Source organism: Neomonachus schauinslandi, chromosome 12, assembly GCF_002201575.2.
Source record: "Neomonachus schauinslandi chromosome 12, ASM220157v2, whole genome shotgun sequence".
In the NCBI taxonomy this organism is placed as follows: Eukaryota; Metazoa; Chordata; class Mammalia; order Carnivora; family Phocidae; genus Neomonachus; species Neomonachus schauinslandi.
In genome coordinates, this window is record NC_058414.1 from 38453554 (window position 1) to 38475212 (window position 21659).

The 21659-nt window shown below is 41.3% G+C and overlaps 1 protein-coding gene across 4 annotated transcripts in view; it reads left to right on the top strand.

Annotated features, from left to right (window-relative positions):
- Window positions 1-21659, top strand: part of DYNC1I1 (dynein cytoplasmic 1 intermediate chain 1) — a 279310-nt gene that overhangs the window by 239372 nt on the left and 18279 nt on the right. For all 4 annotated transcript variants that reach the window (XM_021689493.2, XM_021689495.2, XM_021689496.2 and 1 more), the window contains 2 exons: window positions 17140-17280; window positions 21428-21553. In XM_021689493.2, coding sequence (XP_021545168.1) covers window positions 17140-17280; window positions 21428-21553 — 267 coding nt within the window. The remainder of the gene's footprint in view (window positions 1-17139; window positions 17281-21427; window positions 21554-21659) is intronic.

Below are 21659 nucleotides of genomic sequence, written 5' to 3' on the forward strand. Positions count from 1 at the left end.
TATATTCTACTAAGTAAAGGCAAGTATTGCCTTCTCTATCCTTCTAATCAAAAGAATAGTATATTTGATCAATTATTTGTTCATTAAACCAACAGTCAAAAAGAACTTAGTGTAGGGCATCTGGGTGGCTCAGTTGGTTAAGCAACTGCCTTCAGCTCAGGTCATGATCCTGGAGTCCCGGGATTGAGTCCCACATCAGGCTCCCTGCTCAGCAGGGAGTCTGCTTCTCCCTCTGACCCTCCTCCCCCTCATGCTCTCTGTCTCTCATTCTCTCTCTCTCTCGCAAATAAATAAAATCTTAAAAAAAAAAAAAAGAACTTAGTGTATGTTTAACCTTATACCAAGGACTTGCACAAGAATAGAGATGAGACATGGTTCCTGCTACCAGTGGATGCGTAGTATACATCTTGTTACTCAAACTTGAGTAAAGAATGGACTTTAAAGGAAAAAGTTCTTGTCAACCTCCAACATTACCTTAAATTATTTTCTTTATAATCAAATACATATAAACAGAGACTAAGGTATACAGTCCTTGTATTTATTCATTTCATACATAACTACTGAGGTCTTATTATGGTCTAGACACTGAACAAAGTAACAAAGGTAGACAAAATACTTGACTTCACAGGCATGTTCATTCTGGATGGGAAGAAAAAAGTATGCACATCAAAAAAAATAATAATAACCAATCCTTATTCATGGCAGTTGTGTTCTGTAAAGTTGCCATAATGAAATCACAGACCTATAACTATTGTTTCTAGGGGAAATACAGGATTAGGTTCCTGAGAGCCTCTGGTCACTACACTTTCATCAGCCAATACATGATCTTGTTTTGGGGCACCTGGGTGGCTCCGCGGGTTAAGTGACTCTTGATTTCAGCTCAGGTCCTGGTCTCAGGGTCGTGAGATTGAGCCCTGCATTGGGCTTCATGCTGGGCACGGAACCAGCTTGAGATTCTCTCTCCTTCTCCCTCTGTCCCTCCCCACCCCCACCGCCCGCTCGCACATTTTCTCTCTCTCTTTCTTTCAAAAAAAAAAAAAAAAAAAAAAAAATAAATTTTGTCAGTAAGGCACATCACAGTCTTGTGCTTAGGAGCACTGGACAACACTTAGCACCATGCTTGGGGGCCATTTTAAACAGTGAAATTACCAACAAAAAAACTATAAAAATAAAAAATCCTGGCGCCAAATAAACTACAAAAAGGGCATTTATTTATGGTATGGGAACTGAAACAAGAAAGCAGAGCATTGTCTTATTCAACCTTAGCTGGGAATGTGCATGCCAGGTGACTCAAATTTTCCTCCACTCTGCCCTTGTCCACGAATGACTGTGAAACACTGATTTGGAGCTTACAAATAAACCTTAGAGAGTAAGCAAATGCAAAAATACAGAATCCATTAATAAATGAGGACCAACTGTACATAATAAATTTCAGATAGTGGTAGGTGTTAGGAAACCAATGAAGCAGGATTGAGGTAGAGAGTGACAGGACATCAGGGACTGCTATTTTAGATGGGAGACTAGGGCAGTCCTCTCCGCAGAGCGGACACCTGAGTAGACATAAGTGATGAAAAGGAGTTTGCTCTCTGAAGGTGAGGGGGAGGAGGATGTTGTAGGGAACAAATGTAAATGACTGCGAACTGAGGAGCAAGCTTGACTTGATTTGTATGAGGAACAGGACAAAGGCCTCCATGTTTGCAGCAAAAATAGAATGGCAGAAGAGGAGGTTGAGAAGGTAATCAGAGGTCAAGTAAGCATGGTCTTGTTGGTCTAAGGAGGAGCTTGGGTTCTGTTTGAACGAGTAATGAAAAGACACTGAAGGTTTTAAAATATATATGAGCTGGGGCGCCTGGGTGGCTCAGTCAGTTGAGCATCGACTCGTGATTTTGGCTCAGGCCCTGATCTCAGGGTCGTGGGATCGAGCCCTGCCTCAGGCTCGTGGGGAGTCTGCTTCTTTCCCTCCGCCCTTCTCCCCGGTGGCGGGCACACGCATGCTCTCTCTCTCTCAAATGAATAAATAATATCTTTAAAAATAATAATAAAAATAAATAAAAATAAAATATGTATGAGCTATAGGTTATAACTCTTAAATAATTTTATAAGTCCCCCCAAATTACAGATTAAATTTACACCCCCAAAATACCATTTAAATGAACTATATTAACTTAAGTGACAAGGTTTCCTTGAAAGTAAAGGGACACGGTGTGACTCAGGCTGACTTCACTGGAGACCCTGTGCCATGTGAGGACTCCAAGAACGACCTTCACCTGACACAAATGGGCCATTTCCTCTTCATGGTTCCTCAGGGTCTCTTCCCCCTGGCCTGCCATGACGATACCAAAACACTCCTGCAGGCCTCTGACTTTCACGGTTAGAAGGCGGCAACATCCAGCTGACCCAAAGCAGGTTAACCTCATCTCTTGACTCGTATTACCCAGAGGAAAATATAAAATTAATATTTTTCTCCTAGAGAACTCCTACATCTCCTTCTCCTCGAGAATTAAACCCCCAGGGCCCCAGAATTGTCTGCAAAACCTTGCTCTAATAGAGACATTTCTGGGTTGTGAAACTGCATTGTGGGTTACTACAGTGGTGAGTAGAGGTCAGTACGCATTTGTCCCACCCCATACAATGCATATCACCAAGAGTGAGCCCTAATGTCCTCGATGGGCTTTGAGTGATAATGTTGTACAAGTGTAGATTCAGCACTTGTAAAAATCTACCACTCTGGGAAGGCTGTCCATGTGTCGGGACAGGGGCTATGTGGGAAATCTCTGTACTTTCCGCTCAATTTTGCTATGAATATAAAACTGCTCTAAATAATGAAGTCCTAAAAAAAAAAAAGAAAAACCCTTGCTCTACCTGGAAAACTAAACAACAATTTAGGAATGAAGTAAGAATATATTTAAATATAACTGCCTCGGACAGGCTCCAAGGCAGCCCCAGACCCAGTGCCTGAAAAGAAGTCCCAAAACAATGTCTGAGGCCTGGGGGACCGAGACATCTCTGCGCCTGTGTGAGTGTTTGAGGGGTATTGTGGGTGAGGCAGGGCTTGATTGGGACCACAGGATTGGACGGCATGTGAGAAGGGGAGAGAGTAGAACATTCTCCAAAGGGAACAAAGGCTTGAGGGCCAAAAGGTTTCCAGAGTGCAGAGGGGACTCTGCAGCTGTGAATGCAGACACTGGCTGGAGCAGAGGGTTTTGATTAGGGGATCAGGGGAAAGCATATTTGGAAAGCGTGGCCCTACCATTTCAGCACTGATCTGCCCCAGTGGGACCAGACGGTGGTATTCATAGCCCCAGATTGTCTTGTTGGAGGGCTGGCCGTAGGATCTGTGGCATGGAGGTCCTTTCTCAATATACTTATTTGTACTGAGCCTGTCACTAGCTCAGCAGGAGGTAAAAATTACTTGACAGTCTCTCCTGGCTCTCACCCATCCAAAGCACATGAGAGAGCGGGGGTGTCAGAGTGGGTGGGCGTTGCGGAGAGTGAGTCCTTAGGAACTGAAGCTTTCAGTGAAGGAGAATGAAGAGCACAGAGAGGTTTACCCATAGGCTGGGGGCGCCAAGCAAACAGGCCCCCACAGTGGAGTCCCCATTCCTACCTTTCACTCTCAAAGGGTTTTGTTTGGTGTGGACATCTCTCTCTCTCTCTCTCTCCCTCTCTCTCTCTCTCTCTCTCTCTCTCTCTCACGCATGCACATGCACACATATGTAGACACCTCACTCAATTATTATCAAAAATTCCAAAGTGATTTTTGGAATTTAAACTTTCAGCTAAAGACCCTTCTCCTAAACAAAGCTACATTTCAATACAGCTCTCTTGGTTCCCTGATACATGGCAAATGTGAACTACTCACCATATATGCAATACGATCATTTAAGGCCATTTGACTTCTAAAGGTGAGGGTGATAACATTTTGGATTTCATTTTTGTTTGTCCTGTAAGAGTCTTGAGTTTTGGCCAAAAACCCAGGCCGTGGATGAATGTGCTTTAGACCTCACTTTTTGTCGCGGGGCCAAGTGGACTTGGGAGAGAGGGTGGAGCTGTCTGTTCAGACATGATTTTTAGTTTTGCCCTTTGCCTCTGGAACCAGGGCCCTGGCCCCCATCCAGCCGCACGAAGAGAAGATTATGGTATTTTCTATGTAATTTTAAGGAACACAAACCCAAAGTAAAGTCAGGTGGTTTCAAGTCTGCACTGAATTTTTCATGTTAAGGATTTGTCATGATTTGGGTTTTCAGCAGAGCTGTATTTTAAATGATGAAGGGAGTTGTATTCTTCTGGAGACAGGCATGTTTTGGTTGTTTGCTAATGACCTCTGGTTTTCCTTATGAGGAGTTTTGTTAACAAATGGAAATGTAGCAAAATAAAACACTCTCTTTCTTTCGTACTTTCTTTTTTTTTCCTTTTTCTTCTTTTTTAAACAATGAGAACCCTTGCAATAAACTGTCAAAACCAGGCTATAGATATTGGTTATTGTAGCATCATTAATACTGTGTAAAAATAAATTAGTCACTTTAGCAATCAAACACATTCATCGGATCTCCTCTCGGTGCTTTTAAACAGAGCCTTCCCCTTGCTGTTTGATAGATCCTATTGTTAAGAGAACTGTACAGATGTATTAAAAAAATTCTTTGAAATTTTTCCAACCTCAGGAACCCATTCAGCAGTAATTAGCCTTTAAGGAGGCTGATAAAGGAGAGCTGGGCAGGGGCCTGCCTGCTCGAGTTTAAAGGTTAACCCCAACCCGTGGATGAGAGGGTTCAGCTTTAGGAGCCTTGTCATGCTCCATCTGCCCTGCCTGTTTGCCTTGCCTTTTCCTGCCCTCTGACCCCGCCACCCATCTCACCCACCGACTACCGTTCCTAAAAGAAAGGGAGGCCAAGACTGAGCCTGCAGAGGGTGACAAAATTAAGCCAAAATAAACTCTCATCTCAAGCACAGAAGACTTCTGTTTCGGGAGAGAAAAAATAGTCTGTCTTCAGGCTAAGTGACTGATTGAATTGAACAGAACTGTAATTTCTGGTTTCTGTTGAGTTCCACCCCTGCAATGGTGTGGGCCATTTGTATTGAGATGGCATTGAATTCCACATAGCTTTCCACCCCCTGTCCTCACCTGTCCCCATTGTCTCAACACCACTGCAGAACTCTGGGTATGATTTAAAGGTAAGTGAGAAATATAAAAGAGGCTCTGCTGTCTCCAGAAGGGGTCATATTTTTATATTCACTACAGGCCCCCTTAGTGGAAGGGGCAGTAGGCACGAGGGAGAGGTGCCGTCATTGGTCACAAGGGGGCATGATCAGGAAGGGGAAAATAGCTGCTCAGAAGCCATATATGTCTTGCAGTGTTGGGGCAATTCCCTACATACAGAATTGTAGGGTGAATGTTCCCAATTGGATGTGCGTTAGAGACCAAGAAAAAGGAGATGTTCCTTTTCATTTGAGAACTCTATTTGTTTGCTGGGGCTGCCATGACGAAGTACCACAGACAGGGTGGCTAAAGCAACAGCAATTTATTTCCTCAGAGTTCTGGAGGTTAGAAGGCCAAGATCAAGGTATTGACAGAGTTGATTTCTTGCGAGTCCTCTCTCCTTGGCTTGCAGATGGGGGTCTTCCTGTGTCTTCACATGGTCTTCCTCTGTACATGTCTGTGTCCTAATCTCTTCATCTTACAAGGACATGAGTTATATTGGATTAGGGCCCACCATATGACCTCATTTAACCTTAATTACCTCTTTAAAGACCCTCTCACCAAATACAGTCACATTCTGAGGTACTGGGGTGTTAGAACTTCAACGTATGAATTTTGGTGCTGACACAATGCAGCCCATAACAAGAGCTAAGGATATTTCATTGTCACAATTGACCCACAATTGTGACCATTGTCACAATTGACCAAAAAAGTTAACAATTATGAAGGTCCCATGAAGTTCTTTCATACACACACACCCCTCATTCCTAGTGCCCGAAGAGCTCCAGTCCACCCAAGGTTAACTCCCAGGGGCAGCAGATGTTGAGGGAAAGTAGCAAGAACAGTTGGTGCAATGTGGTTAATGTAAGAAGTGACTTTGTTTATGCTGAATCCAGAGACCCATTTCACCATTGTCACCATGAACAGAATATATATTTACTAATTGGTGCAGGATATCAAGTTGTTGTGTGGTGCTATTTGGATTCAGGCTTTTTCATAGTCAGTGCACCATTCTCCTGTTTCCGGGCATCACTGTTCTTCTCCAGACAAATAAATATATAAGAATAAGAATATTCCATGGAAAAGTATGTCTGTGTGTGTCTGTCTGTCTGTCACACACACACACACACACACCAACTGAAATGTATATGTTGCAAAGCCTCTCAGGTACATACTGCTGCTTTCAATCCAAGGATAAGTTTTGTTTGTTTTTAAGGAGATAGAATTCATCATTCTTCGGACATTTAATTCCCATCACTTCTTTCCTACAGTACACAGGAAATGCCTGGCTAGATTTCCTACTGTCCAAGTCACTAGTAGCCTATGTTTTATTACTATGTTTCATATCATTTTTCCTCTTCAAAACAGTGCCCTGCTCCTGGTTCCTTGCCCCCGGTGTACAAACATGCTGAAATTTTTGCCATGACTGGGCAGTCACCATAACTTTCATCAGAGATTAGGTTTCAAGGTACCAGAGTGAGGGGAAAGGTTCTAAACCAAAATAGCATGCTAGAAGAACAAGAGCTAGCCCAAGGAGGAGGCTGAATCAGAAATCAACCAGGGAAGGCAGAGGTTCAGCCCTGAGGAGACTAAGAAAGAATTACAAGTCCAAAGAGTCAGAAGAAAGTTCAAGGCTCTGCTCCTAAGTGCCAGGCAGAACTGGGACTGCACCTAGATGCTTCCTGCTTCATCACCCACTTTCATTGTATCTTGTCTGCTTCCTATTTGCCAGGCTTGGTGCCAGGTGCTCAAGATATAAATCCACATAAGAAATGGGTCCAAAATGTCCAGGATGATACATCTAATGGCAAGTGGGTTGACCTTGAGGGAAAAAAAAAGAAGGCAGCCCTGAACACAAACACCAGTGATGTTAGGATCCTCTTAGAGATTGGTGGTTCATGATTCGAAGGATGGGTTAGTTTAAAATATCACAAACATGTCCTAAAATTTGGTTTAGCTTGCCAAACCACTTGAGGAGCCGGTGTACATCCACACCGACCACTGCCCCAGATCCCAAGTCCCTCCTCAACAAACGTGATTAGTCTTTTGACATGACTGTCTCTGAAGCCATCAGTAAGCCCCTACTTGCTAAATGCAGTGGTTTCTTTCTAGCACTCATCTTACATCGTACTCTCCACCTCTAATTTTTGTGCCCCTCTCCAGCCCCAGTTAGGTCTCTTGGTTTGCCTTAGACCTCTCCGCTGGTTCTTTCACCTTCACTTCCTTGGCCCAGTTTTTCAAAATTTCTGTCACAGTCTTCTTTTTCTCCTTCCTCTCCACTCTCTCCTCTCCCTCAGCATCTCTCATGAATGCTTCCTGGCCATGGACTTCAAGCCTGCCCTCCCTTTCAGTCCCAGACCTACATTTCCACGGCCAGGTTACCCTGAGTATCTTCTCCAGAGACTGAAATGCACCACGTTTAAAGGACAAACGAGAAAAAAAAAAAAATACAAACTAGATCTTACACCCCTACTCTGTTTCTTCTTCTCCCTACGCAGTTAATGCTCTTCATCATTCAGCTGTCCACACTGGAAGAGCCGAAAACACATGAACGTAGGCGCCTCTGCAAAATACAATGCTCTGCACATTTGTGAATCCCTGTTTAAGATGTCAGTAGCTCATTGCATCAAAAAGTCTGAACTCTGTACTTAAGCCCATACATAACATGGCCCCAACCCCACCCTAAACAAACCAGAATTCTTTCCTTTTATTCCTCAGGACAAACTCTCAGGGTCCACCAGCCTGTCCCCACTTTTCAGCTTCCCATCCATCTGGGAATTCCATGCTGATTTTCACAGCCAGGTCTTTGCATGTTTTGCTTTCCCCTTCTTGACGAGCTTCCTTCCCATGTGTCGAAGTCTAGGCATTTTCCAAGGCGGGTTCCATCACCTGTCCGAGATAATACCTTCCTTGACCACATCAGACCACGGTACCCACCAACACCCACTCCCCCCCGAATCTCCGAATTCCTCTGGCACCAAACGGCTGTACCACAGAATTTCGCACCTGGCTACATACTTGTTCTCTTTCTTTGGTATAAACAAGACAGAAAGCCAGTCTCTTCCAGGGATTCACAGACATGGTAAATTCCTCCTTGAGTTTTTCCCCAAAAATGTGTATTTGAGGAGGAATGTGTAATCTTTCTTGCTTCAGACGGTGATATTTACATACCTTCTTGTGATACATGTTTTGTCTTAGTTGTCAGGAAATTTAGGGCTGTTTCGTGGCCCAACTGTAATAATCAGCTTATCTCAGGATCCTAGGGAACGTTGTCTATCTTACCTGCCTCTGCTGTGTGTTTATTCTTAATTTTGCAGACATTTAATTTGTAAGACACCATAGATCCTTCTGGGACAAAATGAGAAAACAGACCTCCAAATAAACCATATCCTTCTCCTTTTATTGCATAATATTCATAGTCCTACCTGGATTGTGAGTCCTTGAGAACAGAGTTAGATCTTATATTTCTTCTATTGATGGCCCAAAGTTGAAAGCACTGTTGATGGGTTATTACTTTTGGATGTCCTAAGCGAAATAACCTACTTTGTTAAAATGGGTTAGATTAAAAATTACATAATTCTAACAAAGGGCCTTGAGCATATTTACTTCCTCTAGCATTCTGGTCAATGTTTAAAATATCGGAAGAAGAATACAATAAAAATCACAAGTTAAAGTTTTTGTTATGACAGTATCTAAGGATAACACTTAAAATGGGAAAGAAGATTAACAAAATCAATATTTCACTGCCAGTAACACTTACTGGATGACAGAGTGCATTTTTTTTCCCCACAACCCCAAAGCCCCGCTGGCTGCCTTTCTGATAAACACACTGTTCAGGTGGTGTCTGCCTTACTTTTTTCTCCCCTCATCCTCATTTTCACTCCCTCCCCTCCCTTCTGAACGCAAGATAGCAAACATTAAGATTGGCTTTCAATACAATTATGTTTGCCAGTCATCAAATTCTTTTCTTTCTTTCTTTTTTTTTTTTGTGGGGGGTTGGGGGGGTGAGGGGGAAGAGGGGTTCCTTTTTTAAGCTCACCCAGGGAGAATATTTTAACTTTGAAAGAAACCACAAGAATGTGATCATCAAGTCATAGCCGGATGTAGCCTGTGTTCATACTTCCTGTCCTTTTACCCCTACCCACACCCCCCTTCCCCACATTCACCCACCAACACATACCTGGACCTGTTATTTATATTCGAATAATCCATATAAGTACAAACACTTTCGAGACTCCTTCACCCAACTGACTGGGCTTTCCCATTGTGCAAGAAGTAAGGGCTGTGGATCTTTTCTTTGGCTCTTTCAACCAGAGTGGAAACGTTTGCTTTTCCTTTTCACAAGTTGCCTTCGCCACTTCTTCCTTCTAAGCAATAATATTAAAGAGAGAATGAGGATAACAAATAACAGACACAGTGTCTTTATAATTATGAGATTCAAAGATGTCTTTACCCCCACCTCCTGATTTAACCTACAGTGTATGTGTGATGTTGGAAGATAAATCAAAATTCATTTTTACCACCCAAAGTAATGGTTTTTGGACCACACCAGTGTGGATCCATCTTGGCCAGCTTCATGTGATCTCTTAACCTTGCAGTTTGCCCAGGGCTCCTAATTAATATAGGTTATTTTCCCACAGCCATGTACAATGTCCCGAGTCTCTTTGCCTCACGTTTAGCTTCTGTTGGCTTTTTGAAAAGATTAATTTCAATTTGGCTTAAGTGTAACAGAATAAGGTAAGCAAGTCTGTTGCAAAATAGGAAACATAATGTGTTCTACATATAAACAGGATATTTTGAACTTCTGCTGTGTAGGATTCTCCTTTCTGGTTTTTTCCATGATTGAAATAAATAAAAGTACCAGCTATACTAGTATTAGATATAATATAAAAGATGTATTACGTTTAACACCAGGAGACACAGGAGTGCAGACCCACAAAAAACTTGCCTTGACCCTTTGAAAATGTGCCCTTGATGCAAGAGGTAGAATAAAAAATTTAAATAATTTTGGGGCACCTGGGTGGCTCAGTCAGTTAAGTGTCTGCCTTTAGTTCAGGTCATGATCTCAGGGTCCTGGAATCGAGTCCTGCATCGAGCTCTCTGCTCAGCGGGGAGTCTGCTTCTCCCTCTGCCTCTGCCCTTCCCCCCCCCCTCCCCACACTCTTTCTCTCTCTCTCTCCCCCTCTCAAATAAATAAATAAAATCTTAAAAAAATTTAAATCATTTTACCATTAGATTTTATACCCACATATCTGGGTATTTGGGTATATGACTTCTTGAATAAAAATGAAATTTGTCAAAATGTCATATTTACTATGTGTAGTGAGACCACTAATGTCAGACTAGCTCTGGGGACCAGCAAATGTTTACCTGGCCCTTTAGAAATAAGTACGAATCAAGGTAAAATGCATGGATCTAGGTTTATAATTTTCGATATTTTAAATATTTCTTTAAGAATTACACAATAGAGATATATATTAGTTTATTTATACTGGTAAGACAATTTGTAAGCCAGATGCCAGAGTGCAGGTTGACAGCTTCAGGATCAGCGTGGAAACGTTCTGCCACTTAATCTAACCACTAGTAAAATGCAGCTAAACAGCTTGACATTAAATAGGTAATAAATGAATAGACACAACCATGCCTGCAGGTACCACTTTATTTGCTCGTTCTAACTTTCCAAATCTTCAAGACTTTTCATAGTCACACTTCTAGCTGCTTCTAGGTCCAACCCATTATCATCCCCCTAAACCCCCTCATCCTTAATACCAACTCCCTTCCCTCCTACCTCGAATACAGTGTCTGAGCAACCTGACTTTTATCTACGTTTGCCGAATGCTTCTTTCTCTAACTGCTATCATGTTGGATGTGAAACCACTCAGCCAGAGTAGAAATAGAATTGGTGCGGCAGCAACCAAAGGGGTTCTCTGGACTTGTTTGCCTCCTACAGCTGCATGGCCCTTCAGAGAGAAAATGTCAGTCCAGAGAGAGTACCAGTCCAGAGAACAAGCCACCTCAGTTGTACTAAGGAACCAACTGGGCCACTCCTGGTTTTGGCCATAGAGTGACCCCCTCTGCCTGCTGCACCTCAGGCAAGAAGGCAGAACATACCAAAAGAGCCAGAGCAGCTGAGATGGATGCAGAGAGCAAGTTAAGAGAGCCTCCCAGTTTGTTTAGTGTTTTCAGCCGGATTCTGTACAGATCTGTGCTACTAAAATGCCCATTTTAAAGAAGAACCATTAGGTGGAGCTGATATTCATAAAAATCATGCCAGTGGGAAATATTCCTTTCATAAATTAGGCAAAGCTGGTAGTTTTTATCATGGCTTTAAACACTCAAATACTAGTCAAAACCTGTGAATATGTATACATTCTTTTATATGGATAATTATCCTCTTTATTGGTGGCGCCTCCTGGATTAGGAGGATTCTTACATGCAAATAAGCAGAAGAGGAAGGTAGTGTAACAAAGAACACCTTTTATGTGGCTTCAGTACTTATTTAGCCAAACTTCTACATTTATAGAGAGGCAAATGCTACATTCCTGGATTTCTAGAAACTTCTTTGTAATTATTTTAAATTTACTAATTCAAATGAAGGTCCTTGTATAGTTTTGGTTAATGCCTACAGAAAACAAGCCGACCCCCTATCCATGTGCTGTTAAGAATAGCTCACCCAAAGTACTTATGTCTGATTTCAAATTTCTGATCGTGATAGAAACAGGCAAAGATATCACTTAGGTCTGGTCTGTATTGTTTTAATATGAGACATAGAAAGGAAGATGAAATACGGGATACTTTGTGCTTTAGAAGGATCCCAAATTAAGTTGCAAATCATGTTTTCTAATGATAGTACCAAATTCACAACGCCTCTTTTTGGCCAAGAGAGTTGGGTTTTTTTTGGTTTGGTTTGTGAGTTTTGGTTTGTTTGTTTGTTTAAGCACTTTCTTTTTATGGTAGAGGCATCCATTGTTGTGTGAGCCTGAAGTTTTGGGGTCCTTTGGTGGTTTTTTTTAAAGTGATATTGTGGCCTCACATTTTAATGTTTCCTGGTAGAACTGGCTGGCTATTTATTTTAATTACTTCACAGGAACCCACATGACAATTTTTGAAGGACATTTTCTTATTACTCATTGTTTAGTATTTTGGTCACCATTTTTTTCCCAACAGGATGTAGTTTCAAGGTAAGATCCCATTTGTTTTCTTTTTATTTCAGAATAAAATATAGAAATTCTGTTAGTTTTCTGGCCCCTTCCCCACCTACCCATGTATTACCCCCACCCCCCACCCCACTTCCCTTCCACTCCAAAAGAAACTTTCATGGTTTGGGTAAACATTTCTACTAAATCTGCTTTGAAAGCTAATCATTTAGAGGCAAATACAGCCTCAAGAACCACAGTGTTTGGAGGTGTTACGAGGCATTTTAACACAAATCTTCCTATTCACCAACCTTCAAAATTCTAAACCCTATTGGGAATGCCTAAAGATCTGATGAGAGGAAAATAAATAACATAAAGAAAAATAAAACGTTATGTTCTCTAAATGTGACTTTGGTATAGATCTGACATCAGAAATAGAATTTCATCTTTCATGAAATCCTTTTATAGTTAAGTGATTGGAAAAATATGCATTAGTCATTGTCAGAAGTATACTTATAAAATCAAAGCTCAAATCGAGTGTTTATTGTAAAACGTTGATGGATGTTGTACAGTTTCACTTTAGAACAGAGTTCACTACCTGCTTCTCTCATGTAAATTTAATATTCTTTATTTCTCCTTTAGTTGGTCAAATAAGAGGTCTATCATTACTTTCATGATTCCCAGTTTCTCACCAAAAACCACCCTGGTACATTTTTTAGATGTAAATTTTTATGACAGAAAAAAATGTTTTATTAAAGTCACTGATATGAATTTCACAGAACCTCAAGGAAGATGGCTTTAATTATAACCCTTATCTTTGAATAACTCTTTGTAGAAAAACTTTCACAAGCTTTATTCCATTCGATTCTTACTGTAGAACAGAGTCCGAGAAAGCCGATGGGAGCTCTTGAGGTCAGTTGCTCCCGTCTTCCATCTTATAGATGAAAAAACTAAGGTCCATGATGTTAGGTTGAATTTACCAACGTCTGCAGTTTGTGTCCACTTTCTCCTATTGCCTTTTCTGGCCCATGCATTCTGTGTTCTCCTCTTTCAGATCATGTCATTGCAGCCCCTCACTCAAAGCTGTGTAGACATTTGGTGAACTAAAACGCAGATCTCTCCTTCCTAGCATCATTTTATGATACTCTCTAATGCATGGCCTGCTGTTAATCCCTGCTGGCTAAAGGGCCATTCCCATCCTATTCCTAGTTTTTTTGGGAAAAAAAAGATTTCTGTTACTGTCATAAGGGGCTAAGGATGCCTGGAATTGTATGGGTAACATCTTCAGGATTATTAATGATCAATTCAGGAAATGAGATAAAAGTTCCATGATATTTTTTAACCCTTCCCACAAGTTACATGGTGTGCTTAGTAAATATCAGTTGAATGGACTGGAACAACAGGTACCAGGGCTATTGTTTGTGCTATGAAGACCGAAGACCATTGCTGTGTTTCATAGAGGACCACGTGGTTCCAGCAAATAGAGGATGTGCTTAACAGCTAGGAAAACCAGAGAACCAAAGCCAACTCCACTCCACCACTTACAATCTCTGTGGCCTTGAGAAAGCTACCTAAGTTTCCTGAACTATAATTTTCTTTTCTGTAAATACCGTCTACCTCACCGAGATTTTATGCGGATTAAATTAGACAATGTGTGTATAGAGTCGTGCACGGCAGACACCCAACAATTTACCCTTCACTGCCCTCCGGGTCTGGCTGGGAGGTGACTGCTAGCCTGCTTCTCTGGGCTGTTTGAAAGCCAGGGCATGAAAGTCAAGCTGATCCGCATCTGGATATTTCGGGGTTTTGTTTCATTGGCACTTGTCACACATGCAGTACGTGGGTAGCTGTGCATAACATTTTAAAGTTTTTATTTTAATTCCAGCTAGTTCACATATGGTGCTATATAAGTTTCAGGTGTACAGTTCAGGGATTCAGCACCTCCATACATCACCCGGTGCTCATCACAAATGCCCTCCTCCTTCATCCCCATCGCCAAATTTTTAATGGGGCTTTCAGATTACCCTTTGAGCCCCAAATAAAAAAGAATGAAGAATTCCTTTCTCAAAAAAAAAAAGTACAATTACTGTTCAAAATAGCACTGCTTAAGGATGGAAGAGGGGCATTAATTAGCCTATGCCTAGAGCTTAGAATGTTATACTTGGCAACTAGTGGTTCCTCGCTTTCAGTCCGCTTGGTATCCTGACAGTGGGCTCAGTCCTGACCAAGACTTTCCCAACCTGTGCATTTATCAAGGTTAAAACAAAGCCTTTGAAAACCTAAGCCCTTCTTCCTTCCCCTGAACATACACATACTGTAACCCAGAATAACGTGCCTGTGATTTTTATAATGGGAGGTTCAATCTTGAGGGTCGGGGGTGATGAGGAAGTTGGAGGAAAACCTAGACAGTAATAGCATTTCAACACAATCCTACTAAACACGAGAAAATTGGATTTTGGTAACATGAACAATGGCTGTTATTTCCAGATGCTTAAAAAGTGGTTTCCAGGACATATGACAGTTTTGACTAAGTTTCTCACAGAAATAGCAACTAAAAGAAAAGAGGAAAGAAACAAAGTAGAGATTAACAGGATAATTTCTTGGGAGAACTAATGTATCAAATAGTATCAGCTTTCTAGTAAATGACTGTTTAAAGGTCAGGTGGTTTTATAATTGATCAAAACAAGGACTGTGGATATGATATGTTTCATGCATGTCCGGATGTGTCTCTATCTAGACCTCCGTATACCCAGCTGGGTTACTGAAAGAGGATACTGAAAGAATTGACTTTTTAAAGCATGTGTTTTCCACCCTTTGACTTGAAGTAAAATGTGTTACTCATGTGCTTTAACAAATAGTGACTGACTAGCTATAACATCAAGCGTTTGGGGCGGGAATAGTCTTTTACTCAGAGTTACAATTTAATATTCACAAGTGGTCAGTGAAGGACCAGCTACTCCATCTCAGTAAGGAATAATGATACAATCATGCCACTTTAAGGTGTCACTGGATATTCAGATTCTCTGGACAATCACCTAGTCCAAAGCACGAGAGAAAGCAAGAAGCTCCGTAAATAGCAATTTGGCAAATAATTTTGCCTTGAAATCACACTGCAAGCATGGTTTATAATAAACATTCTGGCATAAAAGAGTTACAGAATATTAAAGTACAAAACTGTAAGGCTAATGTCCACTTAATTCTTTTTTGAGGTTCCATTATCATATGTCCTTTTTCAAATTACTCACCCATTAGACACTTTTTGCAAATAAAACACATCTCACGCCTCTGCTACCTACCCCCCTCGTACGCAGTGGCCCATCTAAAATCTGTGTTGCTTTACCAGTATTGTAATTGTGTTCAATTCTGAGCAATGCCAAAGCAATAGAATTCATGGAAAGAGAAATCACTTATAGTTACTACCTTCACAAACCTTTGCTCTAGGTTTTTGTCTTCTCCTGATTTTTCTCACTTCCATTTCAGCATATGCATTCTGTGCATTTTACCTTTGCTAACAGTACACTTCGGGAGTTTGCTCTAATATTTGGAGCTGTTCCCTACAGATACGTTCTTTGCACATTCCGTGCATAAAAGATTTGATTGTTTATATTATGTGTTATATTTTTTGGTCTTATTACTCTGGCCTGCACAGGCATTTAGTCGAACCCATGAAGAGAATACAGACAGCTGACTGGATGAAGAAGACATTGTGGAAAAAAACTCCCATTGTTTAGATTTCTGTCAGAGGATATAAGAATACTTAATTTCTTTTATCTCTAGGGCTTTCATTATCATTTAAATTTCATTTTACATTAATTGATCAGGGATTAGTAAAGCCATTATGCAGAAATTAGAATAAGACAAGCCAGATGGAATGAATAATTCATGAAGTCCAATTACATTTTATTTCTGGTGTACTTTCAAACTTGCGTCTGACTTCTGTGCTATTTTGATGTGACAGTATTCACTGGAAATCAAGAGTGCCATTTTAATTTAGTGTATCCCTCTGGAGTGGAAGCATTTGTATGCAATGGGGGTGTGCTAATACATTCACCCAAAACACCAATTTCAGGGCTGCTGGAAATACTGTGTGATCTAGAAAATGTGGTTCATCTTCTGTGAAGGTTCAGGGATTTCTCCATGGAGCCACACCAGTCCACCTGAGTAGGCAGAGAAACTAAGGGTCTTAGAACCGCAAGATTTTTAACCTCCCAGAAGAGCTACAAATCCCTCCAAAGCATGTTCTCCTTCCCGCCGCGAAGGAACCATTAAAAAGTATGAATCTGGCCCAGAGTCGGCCTGGAAGCCGACTTGCAGCTACAGACAAAGGCCACGAGGTGGCAGGCGTTGCCTTCCGTGCGAAAGGTCCGGGGCGGCCCGGGCCTGCATGGGCTTCCAGAGCATTCGGGCGGGTGAGCCCCGCGGGCGGACGGCCGTGGGGTTCCGGCACGGCGCGACTCGGGGAGCGTACCCTAGCGAGGATTCCGAGCTCCGGGGCGGCCGCGTCCACCTGCATATAATGTCTCGTCCGCCTGTGTCTGAAACCGCCTCCCCCGCAGGTCCCGGGCCCCAGCCCCTTAAGAGTCCCCCCTTCCCATCCAGCCCGCCCCCCCCCAGCCGCCCCCCTGTATTTATTTATGCCACTGGACAGTTCTAGTCACATTAAAGCTGCGGTTCACCTTTTCGAGGACTTTCATCTCGGGCAGTTTTATGACACTTTGTGAATGTGCAAAGTTTTTAATTAGGCTCGCTAGACAGCCCGAGGCAGCGGCAGCGCCACCGAGTCTTCACGCTCTCTCTGCTTTACAGCACAACAAGCCGCTCTACTCCTTTGAAGACAATGCAGACTATGTGTACGATGTCATGTGGTCCCCCGTGCATCCCGCGCTCTTTGCCTGCGTGGACGGGATGGGGCGCCTGGACCTCTGGAACCTCAACAATGACACCGAGGTGAGCGGCGGCGCAGGCGCCCGGGCGGGAGGGCTGGGAGGAGGGCGCCGCCGGCCTCTCTCCGTCTCCCCCTCTCTCCGTCTCCCCCTCTCTCTCCGTGCGGCACGGCCTTTTTTGGACTGACCCTCCAATTGCAGCTGGGCTGCCGACCCCCACTCTCGACTGCTCTGAAGGGAATTGGCAGATGCACCGGCCCCCAATCATTTCATCTCCCTCCATCCGCAACCCGTGGCAGATCCTGGACGATTAATTGACGACCCTTCTTTGCAAAGAGCAAAATGATGTGTGTTCCTGCCTTTCCCTATGCGAAGGGACACACAGGCATATTTCAGAGCGGTGTTGAAATAACTATTGGCAAGCACTTGGAAAAGTCAGCTTTTGTGGACGCTGACTTGAGACTGAGTTTTTAAAAAGGGTTATTTGTCAGTGTTTGCTATTCGCACACTTTTAAATCCTTAAGAGAGAATTCTGTTGACTGTTTATGTTTAGATCGATCTTCCATTTGATTTTTACAAGGTTAATAATCCTTGTCTAAAATATTGAACTTACAGGCAGACTTTCACAGTAGTTTGTAACTCCGAACATGTCCGTTAAACTTAGTGTTTAAAAAAAAAAAGTGGGATTTCAACGTGTCACATTTAGAGTACTTCCCAAGTGAGAAGTGGCCCATTTTTTTTCAAAAGGGAATTAACGGTAAGGAGATACTCGTTTTAAAAATTATGCTATATATATTTATGTTTTAAAAAATCATGCCATGTGCATTTTCCCCTTTTCCCACACCCTTAAAATTACTGAGGTGCTAATTCAGCTACTTGGGGTTTTTTTGTGGTGTCTTTTTTTTTTTAACATGAATATTAAATGTCCTTCAATTTACTAAAATAAAATGGTCTCTTCATCACTTCCTGGCTTCTGATTCAGGGCAGCTCTCCATAAATAAGAAGGGACAGGTAAGGGAGTAAGTACAGCAAACTACATGTCAAGTGGAGAACAAGAGAAAGGTCTTTTGAAGTGTTTTGAGCAGGAAGCAGCTCAGCCTTTTTAATTAGGAAGCCTACAGCTGGAGGATATGAGGAGGAGGCTCCCCTAGTATTTTTTGTGGGAGTGGACAGGGAAATATCCCTCAGGTGTTACCATCGAGCCGTTGTATCTCGCAAAATTACATACACCTTTGGCCACTGCCAAATGGTTATCTTTTGAAAATATTTCAATTTAAGTCTGTGTTTTCTTTTGGCTACAAGAACTATGTGACAAAGGCAAGAGTTACATAATGAAGCATCTTTGAAAATGATCAAAAGTCATGAATACATGCGATGCCCATCATTTGGATGTTGGAATGTTCATAACATTGCTTTTCATAGAAAGATGCATTATTATTAGACATTGTGATGGTTTCCCAAAGTCTTTCATCACTGTTGATTAAAAGCATATTGTTTCTACCTGCTGGAATAAACTCATTCACTTAAGGCAACCAAAAAACATACGTTTTCCAGGTTGGCTTAGGAGGCCCCCCTCCCCCCATATCAGAAATCAGATCTAGTAGAAGTGATGTTTAGGTGATACCCCACTATGTTGCAGCGGGGTGAGTGTTCTACACGCTCCTTAATACTTCCTATGTAACTGGTTTTGTTTTGTTTTTAGTCTGCTTTTTAGGTAAAATGAAATCAATGTGTCAACACTGCCAAATGTAATTTTTCCCTTCTCTTTCTCTAGGTATCAAGGCACAACCACATTAAGAGTTTTATAGCTAAACATTTTTTAAAAATCATTACGGGGCATGCAAATTGCTTAGTTTTGTGGTAAACATAATTCTGCTTTCAGAATAACAGTAGATATATCGAATCTGATTCAAATCCAGTAATGAACTGAACCCTTTTTTAACCTCTCAGATCATTTTTGCCTTCGATCAAATTGAACAAGATTTTTCAAACACTTGTCAGATTAGGATTTAGATTTGTGTAAAAAAGAAAGAGAAAGAACCTGAATTCCCAGTGTGATTCGTTGCTGTTGTTGAAATGACCGTATCTTTAGACCAAGTTATCCCAGTTGCTCCAATGCAAAGATAGTTCATATTCATCTACCTCAATATTACTGACCTCCACACTATGTAGTAATTTATGCTGTATCTATCCTTGTTTTTGCAATTAGAATGATTGAGCCTTAAAAAAATATGAAAATAACTGTGAAACCAAAGTACAGAAGTTAGAGAGACTCAATATATGCATTATTTTCACTAAAGATTCATCAACTTTTGAAAGGTCATTATCGATCAAACTAATAAAATATATTTTATCATTTCCTTTGGCATTTGATAATTTTCTAGCACATATTATAGGTTGTGATAGTCATTTTTTTACCATTTATAATATTTGAAAAGGTATTTTTAAATGGTTAAAATATTAATTGTCCCAGTTTGCTATACTACTTCTCAATAAATAAGATTCTTTAAAATGTATTAGGCATAATTTAAAATGTATCAGAAATCAGTTTGAGTGATTAGCTTTTTAACATACTCATATTAAGAGTCAACATTTTTATTCAATCTTTGAGATTATTCATTGATAAAATCTGATACCGAACAGAGTTAGGTAAAGTATGATCCTGCACAATCTCCCTAAATTATGGTGTTAAAAACTAAGTCTGAAAACTGTGTAGCTGAATCTCTGATTTGTTTTCTGAGTAGCACACTAATAATAAAGCATATTGACAGAATTATGGCCCATCTAAATTCACATTGTTTTGGCCTTTGAAAGGTTTGGTTAAAAATTCAAGCTCCAGCCTGCACAGCAGGTACCTTTATTGTCGAAATTGTGCATTTTTTTTAAAAAGATAAATGAGTTGGGGACTTTTGTTTTACATTTTTGCTCACAGCTGATGTACAGTGATTTAAGCCAGTAAAAGAATTTTTATTGATTTCAAGATTAAGTTTAAACATAGATTCTTACATATGATGGAGTTTTTATTGCTATTTTAAAGATAGATATTGGGTCAATAATCTCCCATAAACAGATGGTTTCAGTTCCCTGACTCACAGAATGCTGGGAGAGCTAAGGCACATCCATGTCAGGTTCCCATCCTGAAACGACCTGTCTAGTAGACCCAGGTCTTCAACAGTGGCGTGAGATGGTCTCTAGGACCCGCTTCTCACTGTATTTTTTTTTCTTTTTGTTTCGAGATTTACTCTTCCTTTTTTAATGGTCTCTTGTCATTTCCTAGTCAGCATTCTTGTAGAAGGCTCAGAGATTTGATCTTCCCATCAGTTATAAACCTCCAAACCTAAAGACCAGAGTTTACACCACTGTGGATAGAAGAGGGGGAGACCCCCAAACATCTTTTCCCAACACAAGGGTTCTTGTAACAAATTCTGCAGGTTCCATTTCAGCACCTCTGGGTCATTTTAATAGTAAGTATGATAGTGATTCCCCACATTGGCAGATTGCAGTGTTGACTGAAGGAGACGGGAGGAGACTTCTTCTACAAACAGGTGTTGCAGTCCCTCAGGACATCACCTTAGGGGCATTTCCAAAGTTAGAGAGTGCTTCACCCACCCTGCTACTGACAGGAAGGGGGAAAACAGGAAGAAAAAAAAAAAAAAGAAAGAGAATTCGAGCTTTTGAAGTTTTGCCACCTGCATTTTTTCTTCTTCTGATCATCCCCTCCCCGATGAGGTTTTGAGGGATCAATACATATTTTTTCCCTGAAGACACATACTAATATGACCTTTATTCCAACATAAACCCCCCTTCCTGCCTTTTATAGTATCTTTAATTTTGGTAAATCCTGAAATCTCTCTCTCCATCGATCCATAAATCATGACCCGATCAAGAAGTATCACATTCAGGCGCTGTGTTTGTTTGTATGTTGGATGGACACCCTGCATAATCCGGAGAAGTATTTGTCACTCACTGCCCATTGACTGTGGAAAAAGACTCTCCTGCTTTTCTTTTTTTGTTAGTGTCTCCTTTCTACCCCTTAATTCAGTGGAGCATATGATTTAAGAACTGAATCCTTTTACCCCTGCACAAGGGATGTATATTACTTCATGCACGTGAAGGCAGCGGTGACTCACCAGTTAAATGTATCATTGTGAATTTGTTTATCTAAATTCATATTCAGAGATTCTTTGTTGCTGTTGTAACTCCTTTGACAGGTTCCAACAGCAAGTGTGGCCATTGAGGGGGCTTCTGCCCTAAACCGTGTGCGTTGGGCTCAAGCTGGCAAAGAAGTTGCCGTTGGAGACTCAGAAGGCCGGATTTGGATCTACGACGTTGGAGAGGTACCTGTATTTTTTGGTTTGTGGGTTTGGGTGTTTTTGGTTGTGTGTGTGTGTTTTTGTTTTTTGGGTTTTTCTTTTCTTTCTTTCTTTCTTTCTTTCTTTCTTT